The 23121-nt window shown below is 49.5% G+C and overlaps 5 protein-coding genes across 5 annotated transcripts; 3 read left to right on the top strand and 2 right to left on the bottom strand.

The window, feature by feature from the left end:
- Position 1: 1 nt before the first annotated feature.
- Positions 2-1243, top strand: PHYSODRAFT_496313 (hypothetical protein; the record flags this gene model as incomplete). The annotated part of the gene is made up of 1 exon (XM_009524439.1): positions 2-1243. A coding segment is annotated over one exon (1242 nt), but the record flags the coding sequence as incomplete, so codon positions are not given.
- A 3459-nt stretch (positions 1244-4702) lies between these two features.
- Positions 4703-6947, top strand: PHYSODRAFT_328179 (hypothetical protein; the record flags this gene model as incomplete). The annotated part of the gene is made up of 5 exons (XM_009524438.1): positions 4703-5077; positions 5154-5289; positions 5387-5904; positions 6635-6758; positions 6844-6947. 5 exons carry the CDS (start codon positions 4703-4705, stop codon positions 6945-6947), a joined length of 1257 nt encoding a protein of 418 aa, XP_009522733.1.
- Positions 6948-7582: 635 nt separating this feature from the next.
- PHYSODRAFT_492739 (hypothetical protein) lies at positions 7583-8338 on the bottom strand (the record flags this gene model as incomplete). Its single annotated transcript, XM_009524437.1, has 1 exon — positions 7583-8338. One exon carries the CDS (start codon positions 8336-8338, stop codon positions 7583-7585), a length of 756 nt encoding a protein of 251 aa, XP_009522732.1.
- A 258-nt stretch (positions 8339-8596) lies between these two features.
- PHYSODRAFT_387604 (hypothetical protein) lies at positions 8597-9409 on the bottom strand (the record flags this gene model as incomplete). Its single annotated transcript, XM_009524436.1, has 1 exon — positions 8597-9409. A coding segment is annotated over one exon (813 nt), but the record flags the coding sequence as incomplete, so codon positions are not given.
- Positions 9410-10909: 1500 nt separating this feature from the next.
- On the top strand, positions 10910-16969 carry PHYSODRAFT_328177 (hypothetical protein; the record flags this gene model as incomplete). The annotated part of the gene is made up of 5 exons (XM_009524435.1): positions 10910-10945; positions 11718-11894; positions 11954-12138; positions 14740-14856; positions 16750-16969. The coding sequence occupies 5 exons, from the start codon at positions 10910-10912 to the stop codon at positions 16967-16969; spliced, it is 735 nt and encodes a 244-aa protein (XP_009522730.1).
- Between the last annotated feature and the right edge of the window lie 6152 nt (positions 16970-23121).

Below are 23121 nucleotides of genomic sequence, written 5' to 3'. Positions count from 1 at the left end.
CCTCGGCTGGGCCAACAAGTTCCTCTTCTTCCAGGACATCAAGGTGCGCAATCGGATCAACAAGCTGCCCAAGTCCGGCATCAACGACGGCAACGCGCTCTTCATCTTCGACGACCGCCTGCCGTACGGCTTGTCGTCGCAGCACCAGAAGACGATCGTTATTGCCGCCAACAAGTCCACGGGCAAGGACGAACACCCGATCGCCTACGTCGGCGGCATCGACCTCACCAACGACCGATGGGACACCATCCATCACAACGTTTCGGCGCTTCGGAAGGAGTCGGGCGTGCACTTCCGCAACAGGGGCTGGGTCGACAGCAGCATGCGGATCCACGGCCCGGCAGCCAAGGACGTGGCCAACAACTTCCTCGCTCGCTGGAACTCGCTCTACCTGCCGACGCAGAGTCTCGGAGACGACGTCATCAACTTCGAGAACCCGCAGTACTCGTACCTGCCGCCTCTCGACTACGCCAGCAGCAACACCACGTCCAGGCTTGGCAAGCAAAACGTGCAGATTGTGAGAACTTTCAGCTGCAAGTACAAGCGCTGGGAGTTTGCTCCGAACGGCGAGAACTCGCTCTTCCACGCGCGGATCAAGGCCATCAAGAACGCCAAGAACTTCATCTACATTGAAGACCAGTACTTCATCCACGTGCCCGAGCTGCTGGACGCGTTGATGGAGGTCATGCCGACGTTGCAGCGCCTGATCGTCGTCGTGCAGCCGCCGGAGCTGCTCACCAAGTCGGGCGGCTACGAGAAGTACATGTACGCGAACATGCAGCCACTGAAAGAAAAGTTCCCCAACAAGTTCAAGCTCTACACGATGAAGACGGACCTGGACATCTACATCCACAGCAAGCTCGTGGTCATCGACGACGTATACCTGGCGGACGGCTCGGCCAACTGGAACCGCCGCAGCATGACGTCCGACCCGGAGCTGGACGCCAACGTGGTGGACGACCAGCACGTCAAGACGCCCGACGGGATCAAAGTGGGCAAAGTGGTCCACGACTTCCGCGTGCGCAAGTTCCAGGAGATGACGGGCCGCAGCTACGAGGAGATCGACGCCATGAAGTTCCTGGACGCCGCGGATCTGTACGACAAGGCCGCCGCAGAGTCGTCGTCGCTCATCCAGAAGTTCGACGTGGATAAGGAATGGTACTACAACCTCTTCGGCAGTGGGGTGCAGAAGACAGTCGACCCGCAGGACACGTGCGAGGGCTCCTCATACAAAGCCTCGTAGTGTATGCAGTGGCGCTAGTACTGTACGACATAATATAACACAGATTATTTACTGGAAGGTCACTTCAAATTATGCTGGTTTCATCAAAATTAAATCCGCAAGTGGCCCAAGCCACCCCATACTTTTTGATGGTGCCCTCGGAAGCATCTAAAACACGATCTGGTACGTTTTCACGCTGTGGTTGCTGCTAGTTCAGGCGTCATTAGCACTCCTATCTTCCTACCCATGAAACCACCCCTTAGCTGTTCATTTTCGATACTCAAGCTCAGTTGTTTGAAGGGTCGAGCATGCGCTATTTTTAGAATCGACTCGATAGCAGCATTATCAGTGAAGTGGTTGCACATCATAGCATGCTCTGCTTTTAATAATGCTCTTCCTCCTAAGTGCAATTGCGTATCATTTAGAGCACACGCAGCGCTTTCCAATGATGTTTTTATCCCCATCTGGAAGGACCTAACGGATTTAAAGACTTTTGTCCTAGCATAGCAAAAGGCGGCTTTTCGTGACCTTCCAGTAAATAATCTGACCCTTAAAAGGGTCACTTAGCTGTCTAATATGGTAGAATTAGCTCCCATCCAACCGAGGCTCGTTGCTGACTTTGCACTCTCTCTATCGATCATACTAGCGCCGTAACATCCATCTAGAGTAGATAAAGTCCGCTTGGCACCTTTACAGTAATCATCACTTGCCCACACCCTGTTGCAGGTCCCATACAAAGTTGAGCCAATAGTCTCGACTAAGTACGAATTTACCCGTTTTGAGCACAAGATATATTGTGAAAACCGCTTCGTTTGCTCGTAAATGGATTGATTAGCACTATGATTTATTGTGGAAACCGATTAGATTGTCCGAGCGGATTAGCTGATAAAGCAGCGTTCATGAGAGATTTGACTGGTACTAAATCGGGGATCCATATAATTGCATACGTCATTGGTAAGGGTATGAATCAGTGTAGCGTTAGTAAAATAGGGATTGCCTCATTACCCGCCAACAATACGCGGAACGACCATTTACCACCACGAGCTGACTGTTTCGCGCTCCTACTAACGAGCAATAGCATCGCGTGCATTAAATACTTCTCTGTGAGCAGTCGACGTGTACTGCTATCTATTTATCAAGTTGTGAAGCCATATATTTGCGCTGTCATTTCTCGTCAGCATTAGCGTTTGTCAGTTTTACCTTAAATCTGCCGCCGAATGCCGAGTGGGTGTCGGACATTCGGGCTGATTAGCATGCAAATCAGTCGTCCAGAGCTTTGTAAGCCACTGAGCAGCTAAATCAGCTTGCCACATGGCGTTGTAGGCACAACAGACTGCTCTGTCAAATCAGAGTGCAAATCTTAGGCTGTCGATCTAATTAGGAGGTCGGATTTAGTAAATCCGACCCGATTAATCTTAATCATCTGCTTAACCAACCGATTTATAGTCCAATTAGACAATGTAATCGGTTCCCACAATAGCTCGATCAATTTGTAAATCGATCGCGCCCTGCGATGCATATGCGAGTGGATGTGCAGATTAGGCGATCGTTTTATGGAAGCCAAGTCGATATAGCCGCGCTTGGAGCAGAATGCCCACCTTTTGCAATCGAGCAGTCAAGTGATGCATCTATAATAGATCACGATCGATTTCAGCTCTGATTTGAAATCTGATTAATTTGGCAGATGAGATCTAATAAGGGGTTGCAACAGATGGGCGTTTTTGCTGGTTCTCACAATAGCAATCGAAAGCTTAGAATGTGGAGAATACACCTGGCTAGCTCATTCTGCATAAAACCGCACTGAATTGACATTATGTGGGTACTTGTTTTTTTCACCATATGATTTGCTAATACAAATCCCAAGTAATAAGTTTTTCAGAATGGACTGTCTCACGTTTTGTCCGGAGGGGATTTCGTTTTGGTCTTGAAAACCTGCACCCATCTCGAAGATGCGTCTCCAAACAATCTGGTCCAGTCTGCGTGCACAGAAATGTTTGTGCTTTAGCCATGGGCCATATACATATCCCCATGGCCCATGGCCCATGGGGGGATATTTATCACTACTGACCTTGATTTCGTCGTACTTCATCGCTAGTGACCTTGAATTCGAATATCGACCAATCAGAGAGAACCAGAGCTGCGATCAAAATTTGACCGCATACGTAATCAGCTATTCTACCATGTTGCACTGTGAGCTTCTACTACATTACACAGCGAGCTGATACCTACCATGCTGCACCGTGAGTTGCTACCAAGTTACACTACAAGTTGCCTACCAGGATGCATGTGAGCTCCCTACCATGTTGCACTACCATGTTGCAACATGAGTGCTCTACTGTGTTGCGCTGTGAGCTGTCTAGCATTTTACAGTGCAAGTTGCCTACCTTGTTATACTATGATCCGCCTACCATATTACAGTTCGAGCTACCATTTACATTGCACACCATGTTAGGCCTGTGGCATCGAGCGTCAGTTATCTCTAGCCTTGACCAAGACTCCAGCCCTGATTAACGATAATGAGCCTCACTTGATATATATGGCGAAGATGACCCACGGCTGGCGCGAACATTGAAGAGCGTGCGCATGTAAAGGAAGAAGTAGACGTTGGCATGAATATCATATATTGTCCTGTTTCGTACAAGAGGAACCGTGTGTAGTGCGTGTCATTACGGGCTATTGAGCATGCAAGCTCCCTGGTGTTGTTAGAGAGACAATCGTAACAAGCTTGTTAGGTGGGCTCAAGAAATCTAATGATGCGCTAATGTCAAACACAAGGAAGAATTCGCCCAGTTCCTCCTCACTACGTCAGTTAGGAACAGGGCGATTTCTTCCTCCGCGTTTATCGCGACGTGCCGAAGATGGGTGGCTGGAACCGAAGTATGCTGCCTTAGCAGCCTTGCAAGGCATTACCATGTAGCAGGTTTTGAGCGTGCTCTACGCTCGCCACGACCAATAGAAGCTCGCCATTTCAGCATATGGTGGATACATTGAGCATGTTTTGTTCACTTTCGTAGCTGTTCTGTGCACAATGTATCCAGCGCTTGACCGCAAGATGCGAAAGGGCTTCCAACAGCAAATCTTTGACAGGTTTTGAAGTATACTTTAATCAAGTCTAATGCTTATTCTGTAGGATACAGAATAAGGTCTGGGGCTAGAAGGGTTAGGTTGGATTGCCTCTGAATCAGAGGCAATCCAACCTAATCAGCTATTCTACCATGGTGGCGCACTCAGAGGCTCTGATTGGTCGATATTTGAATTCAAGGTCACTAGCGATAAAGAACGACGAAATCAAGGTCAGAAGCGATAAATATTCCCCATGGGGATACGTACCAGCTCCGTATGTCTCCATACACAAAGGTGTCTGGCTGGCCGTCACAGTCAGAAGCATCTGATCCAATGCGGCTACAATATCCTTGGTGCTGCCGACCCCGCACTTCTCCTTTCGCCCGGAGGCGACGCACCTCAAACTTATCAGTCGAAATGACGTTGCGGATATTCAAGGCCGCGCTAGTCCTGATCTGTGCTTTGGCCACAGCCCCACCCACCACAAGCGCAGACCGTCGACCTCTCGGACGGCTCCGAAGTCAGCCCCTGCTCAAGCCCACCGACTGGTTCCCCACGGAAGAGGAACTAACCGCCTCGCGCGGTGGCGCACATCGGAACGATCTGTCCGTCTTCACGTCGGGCAACGCCATAAAGCCCCTCACCATAACGAAAGAGTACTACGACTCGGTGTACGACGATCTCTCGGTGGCTGGAGAGGGTGATCGCATCATGCTCGCGGCCTGGGACTCCATACTGGTCCCGCTCAAGCCTGATGTCGACGTCACCGGCGCTACTTCGGGATACCACGCAGTCTTCGCAGGTGTAGTGGAGAGAGGTCAGCATCCTCGCTTGGGCCAGCCTGCTACGACGTGGACACAACATTGAGGCTCGCGACGATATCAACAATCTACCGGCCTCCCCGGTCAACGGCGCGCGCGCGACCTTCATCTTCGACGACCGCGTGCGATCCATCTCGTCGTCGCACCACCACAAGACGCTCGTCATTGCGGCCAACAGCTCCAGTGGCAAGGACGCCCACCCCATAGCGTACGTTGGGGGGACTCGATCTCACCAACAATCGGTGGGACACCATCCACCACAACAACTCGGCACTGCGAGACGCCGCCGGTACCACCTTCCGCCACCAGGGCTGGGTCGACGGCGAGCTGCGTATCGACGGGCCGGCAGCGAAGGACGTGGCCAACAACTTCCTCGCTCGCTGGAACTCCGAGTACAAGCCGTGCCAGGGCCTGGGGGACGACCTTCTGGACTTTGAAAACCCGGGCTACGATCACCTCGCCCCGCTCCACTACGCCGGCAGCAACACCATATCACACATTGGCACCCAGAACGTTCAGATCGTCAGGACTTTCAGCTGCAAGTACGAGCACTACAACGAGTTCGCTCCGTTCGGCGAGTTGTCCATCCTCCACGCGCGTATCAAGGCCATCAAGAACGCCAAGAACTACATTTACATCGAGGACCAGTACTTTATCCTCGTCCTTGAGCTGCTAGAAGCTCTAATGGAGGTGATCCCGAGACTGCAAAAGATCATTATGGTGGCGCACGCCCCCGTGGGCCAGATCAAGGTTACCGGTTATGAGAAATACTTCTACGAGATGCTGTCACCCCCAGAGGTTAAGATTCAGAACTCTGCCTGAATACCGAACGCCTGATATATATAAGGGCTCTAGGTTTATAAAGTGAGACCGCGTCGAACAAAAAAATACTGATCGACCAAAGTACGAATTGAGATTTAGGTACCGCGTTTGAAAGAGGGGCGTCTTAGCAATCTTTTGAGGCCCTCCACAACTTCTAACAGTTAGATTCGCCAAAGATATGACCCCGCGAAAAATTATCTCCCGTCCCAGAGCAAAATTGAGATTTTTTTATTGGCTACCCTGGTGTAAAATTGTACAGCGGATCCAATGATACCCTTCGTTTCTTCAAATTCGCAATCTCCAACTATAGTAACTTCAGTATAGGGATTTGTACTCCGGCGTAACCAGCTCGGCTTACCATTTCTCATAACAATTTTGATCAGCTCAATACAACGATACAATCAAACACGATGGTGTATCAACTTTTTTAACAGTGAAAGCGTAGCATGGGTTCGTTACACTGGTTCTGCCTGTTTGATTGGCTCAAATGTTCGCCCACTTCTCGCACGGCGGGCGCACAAGGGAACAGCATACCGTCGCTGCGATGGCTGCCTTCGTCGTCATGAACGCAGGCGCCAATCTAGGCGGGACAAGGTGGCAATTTGGGCGAGACCGCAAGCCGTCACAGCAGACCCTGTGGTCATGAAAACTACTTTATCAATCGGTAGACTCACTCGGTAGACTCGATGCTAACTGGTCTGAGCAGTGGCGGTCGTCCTGGTACTGGGGCCCAAGAGCTGCCACGCACGGCACTTGCAGTCATATGACCAAGGTCGCGAGCGCGGATACGACGTCTTTGGTCTGCTCGCCGCTAGCAGCAGAGGCGGGCTGTGAACTTTCGTTGCGCTCAACTAAGACATATTATAGCAAGGGCTTTGTATTTGAGGTTGTTGCACGCGCCATCTCGTGGTCCAGTCGCCGAGAAACGCCGACAGGAGCACGAGCTCGTCCGGAGTCCCAGAGCGGGAAGGCAATGCGAGCAGCAGGAGATGGACAAGGTGCCCAGCAGCGGCGTGTAAGTGCCCGCACCTGCTGGGGAGGAATTGCACCTAGTCCAGTGGTGGTAATATGTAGGAGAATGCACTTTTAAATACCTATTAAAATAGGTGTAGACGAAAAAACTCATGAGCACTTTCAAGCTCCAGGACTCCTCGGTCCATACGCCGCCGTCTGGCAAAAGCACTTCAAAGCCTTATTTTTGACCAATCACATACCTCTATCTATGCGTCACCTGGTCTGGTTACGGAATCTCGACACAAGTCATTGAAATAGTATTAAAACTTCACTTTCGTGCGATGTTTCACATTAGTGACACATGCTGTCAATTGATATCATTTTGGATTAGCATGGACATAAGTATCATATTGATTGATCAGCTGGGCTAGATGACGTACACGGCTACACTTTTGAACTAAGCTCGACCAGACTTCCGCGGCTTCTTCGTTGCCACGGCGGCTTCGTCGTCTTCTCCTCCGACGACTCTTCCTCTCTGGTCCTGGTTCTTCTTCGCTGCAAGCGCCATTGCAGCTCGGTGTAGGCGGCGTGACTGATTGGCTGCTTTAGCAGATTCACCTTGCTCTTTGCTAAGTGCGGCGTAGATAGGGTCGCCACGGAACTCATCTGGTACGTAGGGACGTACGACGTTGTGCATCGTTTACTTCTTCTCCATGTTGACCGCAGGAGCCGGTAGCAGCTCAAGGAAATGCTCGAACATGCGGGTTACCTTGTCGCTTTCCGTGAGAACGCCGTCAACATTTCGGCGTATGTTCTGTTCTTCTGCATCGGTATTCGGGCTCTTCCTGCACTCGACAACCCCGGGCTTTGAGGCGTCCATTGCAAACCATTGGTACTGCTGCACACCGGTAAGGTTTTTGTTGAGCTCCTTCACGAGGCCCTTGTAACCCTTAAAGAACGCGTCATCACGGGAAATGTGGACGGTTCGGTTCGAAGGGGCGGAATTCATCACTGCATCTACCACGTGGTCTAGCGTCCAGCAATCCTGGCGGACAAGGAACTTGCGGATGTGCCCAAAGCCCCTGTCACACGAATTCTTCGTGTGCCCTTTGACGAAAAACTTGTAGTCGACACGTTCGAGCACGCCCATGTGCACTTGGGCCAGCAAAAATTTGATTACCAGATTGTTTTTGTTCTGGCCTCCGCAGTTGTCCGCATACACGACCAGTTTCTTCTTACCAATCGGGACGACAACTGTCTTGATGAAATGATGCAGCATTGCGTTGATCTGGTCGCTGCCCTTGCCGCTCACAGTCTCATCGTACACGTAGTTTGTCTGGAACTGCTCATTTTCGTAGAAGATGCCGAAAACGTAAACGGCCATGAGTGAGCAGAAGTACCATTGACATGGGGTCGACGAGACCGACGGCACGGTCAGATTCTGGGAGAAGTCCATCACAATCACGGCAACGTCTTGCTCAGTTTCTGGACCTGCAACGCGAGCTCTGCCCTTCTTGTACTCCTTGCTAAATGTCAGCAGGTAAACAAAATGATACCAATGTCATTAGTATATCAAAATAATATCAATGTCCCTCCCAACCAAACCTACCGCATCTCGCGTGTGTACGCCCATCTCTTCCGTCTCGATAGCCGTCGCCCTGCCGCGAATACTCGACTCATAGATCGTGCAAACGTCACACACGTTCGAACGCGACGAGCGAATGCGAATCTCGGGGCAATGCTGAGCTAGAAGCTTCCCCATAGTGGACCGCCCCGGCTCACTTACTCGCAGTCGAATCTGTTCGACGTATGCGTGCATCTCGCCGTACACTGAGTCCCACGTAAAGTAGACAGGAAGCAACGTGTAGTCTTCTCTGCTGTAATACTTCTTGGTCTTGCCGGCAACGGTCTTCTGCATGCGAACGCGGACTGGGACGACCTCGCCCACCTCTTCTGCAAATTCTTTGAACCACTTGATGAGCCAGGGAATGTCGACACTAGACGCGTTCTTGTTCAGCACATTTCCATGTGCCTTAGCAGCAATGCTGCCGTCGCGCACTCGAGACTTGTACCTCTGAATTGTGAGGGGTGTCAGGTCGAGGCAGCGGGCAAATGACGGGCGGCACACTGCGCCCACGAACGGCAGGTAGTAGTTGAACTTCTCTCTCTCGCCCTTGCCACGGCGACGCTCTACCGTGTCCGTTTGCATAAGCACACCTAGCATGGAGTAGACGAACGTCATCCTCTCCGACTTGGTCATCTGCGAGACCGAGCAGACCAGAGACTGCAGCTCTTGAGCCTTTCCCTGAAGGCAGCGACGCTCACACTTATCAGCTCTGATAAGGCCTGTCACCTTTTGGTGAACATCAACCTCGATCAAATTGATACTTATATCCTCCTCAGCTTGCTCACCGTCTTCGATCCCCTCGCTGTCCCCCGTTACCTCTCCATCCTTCTCAGCTGACTCGGCCGTGCTCCAATCTTCATCATTGCTTTCATCAGGCTCCTCGCTCTCAGACGATACGTCGCCGCCGGCATGTGACGCAACGTGCGGGGAGGTCACGCGGAGTCGATTTTTCTGGTTGCGCTGCCGATCGGTTCGAGAAGGCGTGCACGCCGGTGATTCGTGCAGCTCGGATGCACTCTCCTCCTGCTGCGGATTGGAGGTGCGCGCAAGCTGCTGCCCAGGAGCTGCCGAAGCGTGCTGCTCAGGCGCGTACGGCGTATGCTGCTCGGGAGGAGGGGGGTGTTGACAGGGAGGGGACGCGGGCGGCTCCGAGGCACCAACGGACTGTGGAGCGAGAGCCTGCGTGCCGGCGGGCGACGACTCGGGGCCGTTGGAGGTCTGCGATGGCAGCTCGGAGGTCGAGCGGTGGGCTTCCATGTCGGCGGTGGTGTAGATCTTCTTTGAGAGTGAGGTGTTGAGGGAGCGTTCGCTTTGGTGACAGTTCAGGTTCTCAAACCACAAATCGGGCCCTCTCTCGAAACTTCACTTAGATACGAAAAATAGCAGCCAATTTCCAAGCGCGATTTTCTCGATAACTCTATATGGTGGCTTAGTATCATTTTGTTCGAGGCAGTCTCAAGTGATCTCAGCGTTACCAGAGAAAAGGCTGTACTGAATTAGTTTATCTTAGACGGGATTTGACGCTTGCTTAGTTAATCAAACCCGAGTAAAGCAGTGCTGAGTTGTTTCAGCGCTGACCTTCGACCAAGCGTGTTCGCACCACATCAGTGCGGTTAGAAGCTCTACTTTGTACTAATCGTAGAGGGCTTAGCGGGTAGTGCGCAAATGTGAAAGTGGAATCATAAATACAGAGAAGATCGCACAGACAATCAAAAGGGCGCCAATTATCAAACTGCACAGCTTAGTACTTTTAGCCAAACAAAGGTATCCTGGATTTTTACATCAGTACCTTTGCCCATCTCCGTTCGTCCTGTTGTTGCACCTTGAAGTATTCTTTATATGAGGTTATGTATTGTATACCCGTTCGGTATTGAGGCAGATTTCTGTAACTCAAAGTATTGTATTACTCAGTAATACAATTTCGGTATTAATACAGGTTGTATTAATACTTATACTCGTTTTTTGGGCGAATGTACAAGGATAATTGAAGTAATACTACTCCTCGGAATTGGTAATACCAGTACTATTTTACGGTAAAACTTCCAGAAACCCCTCCGAACCCACGCAGGAGCTATTTTAGTGCATGCTCGCGCACTTCCACTCTCTATACGTCCTCCGCGGTGCTATTCGATACCCGTCGGACCGCGGGACCCGTGCGAGGGCCCGTGCCAACGTCTACCACGACCTTAACAGAAACTTCTATCTAATTGCAAAGGGGAAGTTTGCGCTCGATCACTAAACCAAGCTACCGACATACTTCCCAACTACCCACAAAAATATTGTCCTGCCTGTGTTAATTAAGACCAGTGCCGCGGGTCTACCACTACATAGCCACATCTTCAGGTCGCGCTACGTTTGTCTTGGCTGCCTCTGCAACATAAGGACCGTCGTATGAATACTATGAAGAAGGTCTTCAATGCCATTCGCATCGTCAAGGTGATAGGAACGCTTCAGCGTTGAACTGTTATTTGGGCTCAGTATAGAATCCCCACTAGCGAAGCCGAGCTAATGTGGGCCACATAAATTTGTACTACCATAAAGTATTACCCAAAGTATTCATACAATCTGTATTAACTGGACATCCCTTCAACAATGTACGGGAATCTCGGGAAAATAATAAATTCGTTTTTTCCTGGTGAGTCTAGGGATGCTGAAACTTTGCATATCTACTAATATGTCCATCAAAGGAGTAATGCCAAAGTGGCTTCTCCTTTTCTTGTCCCGTTCGGCAACGAGGACATGATGTGCATTCCCCCTTACTATTTGTCAGTCATCTTGTCGCTAGTAATGCGCGATCTTTCATCCCTACCTGAAAGGTCACACAAATACATATAGCACTTTATATGCTGCATAAATAACGGTAAGAAACATCACAGAGGCGCCAGGCAACGCCAACTTGGAGGATAAATCGCTCGAGATCTACATACATTTAGCGCTTCATACAGCGGCATTACCCAAACTAGATGCAGGGCTTTCTATCCATGTCGGTCTCAACGGCGATGTTCCTCTTATTGAAGAGTTAAATTCGCCGAAATCACAGGTTTCCGACCTGTCATGTGCATTCGTGAAGGGACGCTCAGTTAATTCTGATACTTGCTTTCTATACGAAAGTATTGTATAACCGATAGTTATACCAGACCTCCAGTAGGGCCAGTAATACTACTACCTTGATTTGGTCGATTATCCTAACCTCTGGTCACCCCTCCAGACGAAGTACCCGAACAAGTTTCGAGTCTACACCACCAAGCTCGAGCGCGATATCTACACCCACAGCAAGTTCGTCATCATCGACGACGTGTACCTGTCCGTGGGCTCGGCCAACTCGAACCGACGCAGCATGACGTCCGACTCGGAGCTCAACGCCAACGTCGTGGATGACGAGACCGTTGAGTCGCCGATGGCATTACAGTCAACAAACTCGTGCGTGACTTCCGCATCCGCAAGTTCGTCGAGATGACGGGACTGAGCTACGACAAGCTGGATGCCATGACGTTTCTCGACGCCGCGCACCAGTACGACGTCGCCGCCGCGGACACTTCGTCCCTCATCCAGACCCTAGAGGCCGAGTACCATCTCTACTACACCATTTCCGAGTCGTTCTGCACAAATGCTCGATTCAAAACGATCACGTAGAAAAAGGGTGAGTATACTTATGGCGTATACTTGGCCGACTTCTGATCAAATTCTCGATTCAAAATGACCACAGCCATTTTCAAAACGATCAGCTGCCCTTTCTGTGATACCACAGAGGGAAGCAGATCAACAATTGTCCTTTTCGAGAAAATTCTGGCTGATATCAGTATTAATTTGAGAACATAAATACGACGCAGTGTCAATTGTTGATCAGTCTTTCCCACAACGTACCAGAAAAATGGCACATGTTCATTTAGAACATGAAAGTGATTGTTTTGAATCCGTGTACTGTTCTGGTCGGAGTCGGACGTGTATACTGCCCTTTTTCTACGTGATTGTTTTGAATCGAGCATTTGTGCAGAACGACCCGGAAATGGTGTACGTCGGCTTCACGGATCGCATCCGTCAGCACGCGGATCCGCAGGACTCGTGCTCCTGAACGGTAAGTAGATGAACATGAAATCTCTATCGTTAACCATATGCATGTGGCCTCCAATGCTTTTATATACTTTGGTAGGCTGCTTCTGACTACTAGTAAGTATATCGTCTGATAGTCTATAGACGTCCGGTAAACCAAATATATCGTTTTTCCGTGTGTTCCACATTATGTCCTGATTGCCTTTTCTAACAGTATCGTGATCACTATGGTCTCCTGTTCGTAGCGTTAATGCATTCGGTTTTTGGTATGCGGCCTCGCGGTTGCCACGGATAAAATCAACGCCATCTCCCCTAGCCCTGATGTGCCCTAGCGGCCGCGAAAACATTTCGATTTGGTTCCAAGGCTATTTTTGCAAGACCCCTCCGGAGGGGATACATGTAAAGCGATCCGCGATTCCTGTATCACCTCACTGAAATCGACCCATTCTGGAACTTAGAGAAAAAGATGCCATTTTTAAACAGAAGTTCTTCTTTCTATTCCGGGCGACGTTTAAGCTTAAAAGCTCTAGATATCATTTTACTGGACCGGTTCCCGTAGCCTACATTCCGACAGTTCTCTTATCTAAAAGCTCGCGTACAGATCTCGTCCAGCCCGTAAGCCGGACCAGCAATATGGTATCTAGATGTCTTAGTTCGGTACATATCTAAATGTGCACTTCGAAGTTGAAGCAGTTGGGCACTTATCGCAAGATAGACCACGCGATAGCTCCAGCCACGAGTGGCGGCGATGCTTACCATGCATGCAGCGCCATTCTGGAGACGCAAATGCTTCTGTGCTGTGCCTCAGGCTCGGTACATATCTTCCTTCGTCGACTGCTTCTGCCGTGGCTATCGTTGCTTGCGGATGGACTCGCCTTGTGTTGCCTTTGCGTCGGCAGCGCTTTTAGATTCATTTCTAGAAAATTACATTAGAACACTATCGCTACTTTCCTTACAGGTCAGTTTGCACTGCTTCGTATCTGTAGTACAACTACTTATTTCGCTTTTGTCGGAGGGTATACACCCTCCGATAGATTTTGTATTGCGAACAGATCACGGCGAAACCGGAACTTGCGTTGCTGGCAGTATTTTGCAAATGATAGACGCGGACGATGAAGACGAGTTCGTCGCTATCTCATGTTTCGAACTAGCTCTCCAAAAGAAGTATAATAGTTAATATGCGGGTGATAAATACTTACTACTATAGCAATCGTGGAAACAACGAGTAGTACTAACCATTGTAATAAAGTAAGTAGAGGTTGAGAGCAACTTCGCTATGGCAATAATTGGAGTGAAGGCACAAACGAGACGACAATGAAAATTATAATGTGCAAAATGAAAAAAACTGCTAGTTCTAGACATGTTTATGCGAAAGCCTGAGCAAAAGTTTAAGAATTAGCGCGTTGTGACTCGATATCATTCCCCTTTTATTAATTATGTAAATAGTAAAGTGGTCGACTATTATTTAAATATACACTTAATTTGCGGCGAATTATGCTCAAAGGGGTCTTTTAAGGAGTTGGCGCTGTTTTTCAAAACGATTTGGTTTACATTTACTGTAGAAATTAGATCATCTAAGATAAATATCGGGTTTATGCAAAATTACTATTCTAATTAATATAATAACATGATTATTACGATAGTGTTGTGTAATTTGTTTAGCTTAGTACTGTAGTTTGATTTCAACGGTCGCACTCATATTAGTAATATGATATTACCGCAGTAAAAGCTAAAAACGGCAAGCGCTGGTTGTGTAGCTTGGAAATATTGTTACGGGAATGAATTCTGCTGTATCCGTCAGTTTAATTCAAGATTATTTTGGAAGTTATGTCAGAAACTAGAGTGATAGCAAATCAAAGTATCAGTCAGCATATACACCGTTCACTAGGGAATAATTCGCCAAACGTATTGACCTGAAGACATGAAAATTTTCAGCCTCCCCGATTGGCTGTTTCAAAAGTTACTTTGAACCCCCTTTTTTTACAAGTCGGCAAGCAAACATAAGCCCCGAACCGGCTGTGCAGTTCCGCGTTTGAAGGCCAAGTCGGCTGGATTCCTGCTGCAAGGCGCCAACTACAAGACTAGCACCAGCACGGGGTATCAGCGGCGATGACAAGGTGAGCGCAAGAGGCGAGAGCAAGGCCAGCAGCGCCGAGGGCAAGTTGAGCACCTGCAACCAGGCCGTGCAAGTCCACAAACCACGGCGAGTGCAAGACGAGCGCCGTCGTCGAGGGCAAGTACAAGTGCAGTGGCGTCGTGATCGAGGCCAACAGGAAACACGCGAGCGTCGAGGGCAAGTACGCGTGACAAGACTTAAAGCACAAGAAGGCCAAGGTCAGGAACAGCAGCGCCGACATCAAGTCTAGCACCAGCGCGGCGTTGCTGAAATGCTTCAAGTGTCACGCAGACAACGCGCATTGGTGTTGGACGCCATGGACGCTGGAGCCGTAGTTGGCGCCTTCGTGGAGGCACGCTACTGGCGGTAGAAGGAAAGGGAAATTTTTGAGATGTCTAGATTAGCCATCAGATTCCAAGTCAATTTGTAGGTCGTTTGTACTCATGACATGACGGCAAAACCGCAGCACGATCTAATTGGCTGAAAAGCTGTTTATGTTAGGCTCAGCCCAACTTTGTAACCCCCTAATGTAAAAGGATGGCCGAATTCGGTTTCAACCGGTTGCATTCGGATTTCATTCGAATGCAACCGGTCAATAAAAATCCGGATTCTGATCCGGGTTCATTCGGATGCAATCCGAATTTGGTTTGGGACATTTCTTTGTACACATTCTGATTTTATCCAATCATGATCACTCAAAAGATGTGTATCATTTATTACCCCGTGGTAGCCGATTGCTGATTTATTCGTATATAGAAGGAGACTCCATAATGTAGTAAGTCAAATCCGAATGCATCGAATATAACCGGATTTTTTCGATTTTCAAACCGGTTGAACCGGATGAGACAGAAATGCCAATCCGAAATCCGAATGCCATCCGATTAAATTCTCTACCGTTCACGCTATTTAGTCGTAGTTCGCAAATAGTCGTGCTTCCGTACTTTTTCGTGACACAAAGCGCAACCAAATTTTCCCCAGGACCTTGAAACATCACAAAGACGGCGGATTTGGACAGATCCCGTTGAGCCGAAACCAATCATGGTCTTAGATTTCTGAAATATTAAATATTGACGTCACTAGAACATTTTGAAAATTCAACTTTCCCCCTCAAAAATCGTACACCACATTTAGCCAGGGTCCGCCTAAATAGCGTGAACGGTGTAGGCACTAAGCCTGCGTCTTCCGTTGGAGCGAAGCAACATTTTCTTGTCCGAACGCGTGCACATGTGTCATGTTTTATGATATGACCGAAGCACTTTGTCACATCAATGCGGTGCGATAGCACAAGTGAGTCGAAGCTTACACTATTCATAGGTCGAACACCCGTGCTTGGCCCCGGCATAAAACTTGTAAGTTTCCAAAACCGGGTCTCTCTTTCTTAATTGTAATATTTAAGCTAATATCTGCCGGAATTGGGTACCCGTCGATAACTGCTAAGATTTATGTACATTACTTACCAAAGATTGATACTAATCGTTTATTAATTACCAAAGCCTGCATTCAAACACTTACGGACGCTCCAGTACACTATGAGAGCGTCATGGCTTCGCTGAAGGCGTATCAATTTGTGCCATAATCGACCAAGCTTAGCTGAAGGTGACCAACATGACTTGTCTAGGGGCAGGTTACACTTTTTTACATGTCAATTTGCTCAATACCCAATCACTCTTAGCCGAAGATGCCCAACCTCGTGTCTGTCGCCAAACCAATCAGCTCAACTCGACAGTGACACGAGCATCGTTCGTTTAAATATGACTTTTTTTTCTCCGTTGAAGCACCCACTTCAAAGGAATTGGCCCATTAGCGTATTTCTCATTCCGCAATTTATCCCCCAAGCCCTCAAGTTAAAAGTTTGTTTGTTTTGTTTTTGAATTGAGGATCAGTATTGTCACTTAGCTACAGATACCGATGACTAACTTGTACACACAGTCAATCGATACACCTTCAAAATCGGTAATGAAGCTGTATCTATGTTAGGAGGTAAAATCCAGTTTCGGTTTCCCGCCCAGAGGGATCTTTCACAATTCGAACAGAGCCCTGCAAAACACCTCCCCCCGCAGCCCACCATGACAAGCACAACCAATCAAACCAAGGGCAAGTGGCTGACGATCGCGCAGAAATGGCAAGTTATCGAGGAGCATGGGCGCACGCAGCCGCCGCCATCGCTCGCCGATCTGGCTCGCTGGTCCCAGGCCAAGTTCAAGCTGTCCCAGCCGCCGTCTCGAGCCACCATCGCAAACATTCTGCGCGGTGCCTCTGCTGTCAAGTCGAAGCTGGACTCCGCATTCGGCTGAGTGAGCTAGTGTTGGATTGGAGCATGCTCCGAGTGAGCGCTACTGACCCGCTCGCTTTTTTCTGCGCGGATCGGTTCATGTGTGTGTAGTGCGTGTCTCTGCTACGTGTTTTTGATACTATGATTTTTACTATGGGGAGGGAACGCTGCCGATTCCGCGCATTCAGAAATATTTCGGAGCTGCGCGGTACTACTCGCCGCGCACCGCGCGCTCGGAGCACGAGTGCGCGCTTCCATCACTAGAGTGAGCTCTTGATTTGAATGCACGTAAACTTCAAGGTCAACCATCTGTAATACCGTATATACTGAACACATATAATATATATTAGGAACTAAAACAGTACCACTGTACAAGTTAGTCAGCGGTATCTGTAACATCCTCAAGTTAAAAGATCAAGATCAGCGCACCATGCGTCTCTCCTTCGTCCCGCTAGTGTAGCTCTCTCGCCTGATCGTTAGCACACAACATAGTACAAAAATGAGCACAGTATACCTTACCTGCAAAATGAATGAGAGTGACTATTACCACAATAATAGAGCCGGATAGCCGACATGTTTATGAATGATAGAAGTGGCGGCAAGATGTTAATATCGGATTTGCCCATCATCGAAAACTACGCCTTACCAAAATAACCAAAACGTTAGTTTGTTTGGCATCAGTGGTCGTGATTCATTTCGAATTCGCCCCCCTCGAGCGCAAGCCCAACTCAAGTGCGCGCGCACCGCCGCCGCCCCCCCCCCTCGCTGCGGCATCCGCGCTGCTGAACTAGGTCCTGTCATACCTAGCGCCTCCCCTGTACGCGTCAGGGCGACTACGCCATCGGTCGAACAAGCATCGGGACCCCGAAGAGTCGGGCGAATCGGCTTGTGAAGCAGACTGAAGGTTGATGAGGATCTGGCAGTGGTGGTGCGCAACCGTGGAAGACCTATCCCGCAACAGGTACGGCACATGAATGAATTTCGAAGAAGCACTTGCTGTATACACGTGCAGATACACTTTATGTAACCCGGTTTCAGTATTATTCTCAATTTTTTAATTGCCAGCTAATACTGTGCTTGCACAAGCCGTACTACAGGTGCAAAACAAGCGCAGAAACGGAAAGTCTAAACGCTATTTGAACAAGTCATTTAGCGCTATTTCGAGTACATCCACGCCTAAAACCGAGCAAAACGCAAAGGTACATCTGTCAATTTCAAGCCTATTATAACTCCTGATTTAATTACACGATTTGGTGCCGCCACAATTGGCGATTTTAGCGCCAATGATACCAGTACATCTACCATGTATCCAAGCTCAATATGCAACACAATGTCGCTCTGGATTGTTAATTGTTTGAGGAGCTGCCACGCACTCATGCATATTGATTGACAAGAAGTTCGCTATGGCGAACTTGTTTGGGGAGGGACTAGAACGATAGTTCTGGAATCGATGTAGAATAGGGTGTTCCTAATCAAATAATATGATTCGTTTTCGCTGCTGCTGGTATCGTTTCGATCTCCAACCTTATTGTAAAGTGCTACGTAAAATCTTCTCTCTAAAGAACTGAGTCGAGTATCGTTGTTTTTTTTAAAGACTTTTTATAGATTTTTGTGGACCTTTCGTTCTTAACTGGGCTGTGATTTCGGCGAATTTAACTCTTCAATAAGAGGAGCTTCGCCGTTGAGACCGACATGGATAGAAAGCCCTGCATTTAACTTGGGTAATGCATCTGTATGAAACGCTAAATGTACGTAGATCTCGAGCAATTTATCCTTAAAGTTGGCGTTGTCGGGCGCCTCTGCAATTTTTCTTTCGGTTATGAAGTGGAGTGGCCTCTTGGTGCTGCTCACGCAGAGATGGAAGCAACGACAACACTCAGCTGGGCGGCAAAAGCCACCTTGTTGGTCGTGTGTATATTCTCAACTGAGGCCTAGATTATTCACTTTCACCTTTGGCTTACTCCAACTGCAAGTAGTATAGTGGGGATCAGTACAATCCGCAACAGCCCCACCTACGGATTCCCATCAACTTGCATCTCCAAATCTTGCCCTTGGCAATAATCCCATTGCAGCTCTGTGTTTTTCAAATGCCGGACGTGCCAATGGCTTTGTAAAAGCATCGGCCACGTTATCAACTCCTGGCACCCGACGCACGTCAATTTCCTTCAAATCGATGCGCTCACGCACGAAGTGGTGGCGCACATCGATGTGCTTGGTCCGGGAGTGAAATACAGGGTTGCTGGCAAGCTTCTTCGCACTTTCATTGTCCACAAAGACTTGGGATTGCTGAATTTGCTGCACCTGCAGCTCCTTCAGCATTTGGCGCAAGCGCACCACCTCCTGCACCTGTAGACTAAGAGTCTCGGTCGTGTGTAGCGCGACGGGCTTCACCGTCTGGCTGCTCCACGAAATGATGCTCCCACAAAATTGAGTCACGTAGCCTGCAGCAGACTTTCGATCATCAACTCGATTTGCAAAATCCGCATCTGCGTATGCTCTCAGATGATCATCCAGCTTTTGATCTGACCACGCTAGGCCACCAAGCTGGATCCCCCAGTCCGCTGTGTCCTTCAGGTAGCGCAATCCACGTTTTGCAGCTCTCCAATGCAACAGACCTGAGTTTTCCGAGAACTGACTGCACTCTCTAACTAGGTAGGCCAGATCGGGCCGGGTACCGAGCATCAGGTACATCAGGCTGTCAACCACAGCACGATATGGCTTCGATCTCATCAGTTGCCTTTCGTCGTTTTCGGTCGGACACATGGCCTTGCTCAGCTTCAGATCCGCCGTGCTCGGCGTCTTGCAGCCATTGCAGTCCTGCATGTTGAACCGCTTGAGCACGGTCTCGGCATACTTCTGCTGACCAATGAACATCGTTCTCTCGGGCCGGTTCCGCGTGATCTCCCAGCCTAGAATGTAGTGTAACTCCCTGAGATCCTTCATCGCAAACCGGTCCTCGAACATCTTCTTCATCTTGTTGATGAGCTCCATCGACGGAGCAAACAAAATCAGATCATCAACATAGAGAGGGATGAAGACCAACTGCCCATCAATTACTTTAACAGCCACGCAGGCCTCCGACTGCAGCATCGTGAAGCCCTGCTCCTCCAAGAACGACTTGAACAGCTGAAACCACACTCTGGGCGCCTGCTTCAAGCCGTTCAGGCTCTTCTTCAATCTGCACACCCAGTCCTCTTTGCCTTTCACTTTGTAGCCTTCAGGCTGCTCCATATAGACCTCCACGTCAATCGCCCCATTCAGGAAAGCGGTAGTGACATCCATCTGATGCACTTCATAATCCCAGACAGCCGCCAGTGTCAAGAGAACACGCAGTGTCTCCAGCCTCACAACAGGTGAGTACACCTCTAGGTAGTCGATACCATAAATCTGCATGAAGCCCTTGATCACGAGCCTCGCTTTGAATCTTTCGATCTCTCCGTTCGCTAGATACTTGACGCGAAAGATCCAGCGATTCTGCAGCACTTTCATGTGCTTCTCACGCGGCACCAACTCCCAGGTATCGTTCTTCACCAACGAATCAAACTCATCATCAGCTGCATTTTTCCATTGCAATGAGTGCTCACTCTCCATAGCGTCACCGAAAGTATCTGGCTCTTCAAACTCGCCAGTACTCATGCAGCAACAGTCCTCCCACCATGCAAAGATCAACTCGTTCGCCATAGCACGTTGCAACTCAGCTCGTGCTTTCCTCCATCCAGCAGGCAACGAGTTCACATCATCATCTGGATTTGTATTTTCGTAGCCAATGTAGTCGTAGTCACCGAACCACGTGGGCGGTTTACTTACCCGACCGCTCCGTGTCACTGGAGGGTCTTTAGGGCGAGTGCCTCTCGGGCCTGTGTACTCACGAAGTACTGTGCAAGGAGGCGTTGATAGACGCCCCACACTCGCAGCATCACTCGACACTTGGCTGTTCGAGTCGGCCCGCTCAGCAGCCGATGACCTGCTGTCCACCTCTTCCACCTCTTGACTCCCTGGTGGGCCCTCGTCTCGTCAGCAGCCGGTCTCTTATGCCGCCCACTGCTGCATTTCCTCTTTCTCCTTCTTTTGGAATTGTCTGGCACGCACTCAGCTCGCAGGTGGTCTGCCTCATGTCCATTGACACGTTCCTCATCACGTTCTGCCACCTTGCTAGAACGATCACATCCAGATGCTGTAGAGCTCACTCCACGTCCTTCATCTCGTTCTGCCACCTTGCTAGAACGTCCACTTTCAAACACCGCAAACCGCACTCTCTTTGGTCGAGGCGCTGCGGCATCACCACCGGGGCCTCTCTTCTTGGACCCACATGCCCCACCTGACCGGACATCTTGCTCAACCGCCCCACCTGGTCGGTCATCACATCGGGTGTCATCAGCCCCACCAGTCCGATAATCACCTCCGTCTCTGGAGTCGCTGGCCCCACCAGTCCAGCAATCTCCATCATCACGATAACTACCTCCATCATTTGATTCATCATGCATTTCATCCAGCATTGGCTCAATGTCATCCTCTACTGATCGATCAACGCCTAAATATTCCTTACCGGAGGCTGCACTTGGCGTTGATGCCGAGTCCATGAGCAATCGACCAGCTTTATTCTCATAGAACACGACAGTATGGCTGTAGAAGGCCTTGTTGGTCTTGCTATCGAGCAAGCGATAGCCTCGCTTCTCTCGCGAATATCCAACGAAGACCGCCTCCCATGCTTTCGCCTGCATCTTCCGTCTCTCCACCTTGTCGATGTACGACAGGACGGCGCAGCCGAACGTCCGCAACTTCTCATAAGCAGGAGTCTGACGGTGCCATACTGCATACGGTACCTCCATGCCTCGAACCGAGCTTGGCATAATATTCACGGAGTATGCAGCTGTCATCGCTGCCTCACCCCACATCGCTTCAGGCAGGTCGAAGTGCACGAGCATGCATCGCATTCTTTCCGTAATGGTGCGGACCATTCTCCCCGCGACACCATTTTGCTCCGGAGTATGCTTGATGCTGCTGTCAAACTCCATACCATACTTCGTCTCACACGTACTTTGCAGCTTCTTGAACTCCTTTGCATTGTCTGACCTTAGCGCTTTCATTCTGACATGCTGCTACGTCTTGACGCGTTGATAGTACTCCTCAAACTTCTGGTACACTTCCGAACGATGCTCCAGAAGATACACGGTGACAAACCGACTCGCATCATCAACGAACACGGCAAAGTACCGTTTACCACCGTAGGAGTGCTCTACATACGGACCCCAAGCGTCCACATGGACCTTTGCGCCAACTAACCACTCGCGGGTCTGTGTCCGAGACTTCTTCATGCTCTTCCTCGTAAGTTTCCCCGTCCCACAGGTCTCGCAATTGAAACCCACCGGGATACGCAAGTTCATATGTGGCAACGGCCACTGATCATGGCAGAACAGCGCATTAAACGAGTATCTGCCAGGGTGCCCCAATCTCGAATGCCACAGCTCCAAACTACTCACTCGAGCTGGTAGCGCCACCATGGCTACCTCTTGGGGTCTCTCCAACTTCAAGCGATAGAGATTGGTATAATCAACTCGAGCGGTAGTCACACCAGCCTGTAAGATAACATCAGCGCGATCTGCCTCATCAAAGTGCACGTTCACACGATCACGTTCAGGCAGATATTGGTTCAGTTGCCGTCGCACAGAGTAGAGACTGCACTGCAGCTCTGGAGCATAACGAACTCCTCGCAGCGTCAGTGAGCACCTCCCACCAGTAGTCTCGAGTTCCTTAACCACAGTACCTCTACCCTCAACACCCAGCGAGTTCTTTCCTCCAACTCGAATCCGGGCGCTAAGAGGCGTGAACTCCATGAAATCAGTGAGCTGGTTCGAAATATGACTCGATGCACCAGAGTCCAGGTACCAGTTATCATGGGCTTTGTCTGCGACCGGCTTTTTCATTTTCATCACTTGAAGAATAACTGTCATCACTTTCATTAGCGTAGCTACTCGTTTCAGCAGCCTTAGCACTCTTTCCTCCACACATCTTCACGCGCTTCTGAGCTTGGGTGCTGCTGCGATCCTCGGCTGGAGGTCACTTGCCAAAAAAGGGCAATCAAACACATGATGCCCTGCTTCATGGCAGTGATAACAAGCACCACCTGGCTTTTGTCCACTGCCGGCTTGGCCACGTCCAGCTCCACGTCCACCA

Source organism: Phytophthora sojae (assembly GCF_000149755.1).
Source record: "Phytophthora sojae unplaced genomic scaffold PHYSOscaffold_3, whole genome shotgun sequence".
Taxonomy (NCBI): Eukaryota; Oomycota; class Peronosporomycetes; order Peronosporales; family Peronosporaceae; genus Phytophthora; species Phytophthora sojae.
This window is presented reverse-complemented; position numbering and strand designations above follow the sequence as displayed.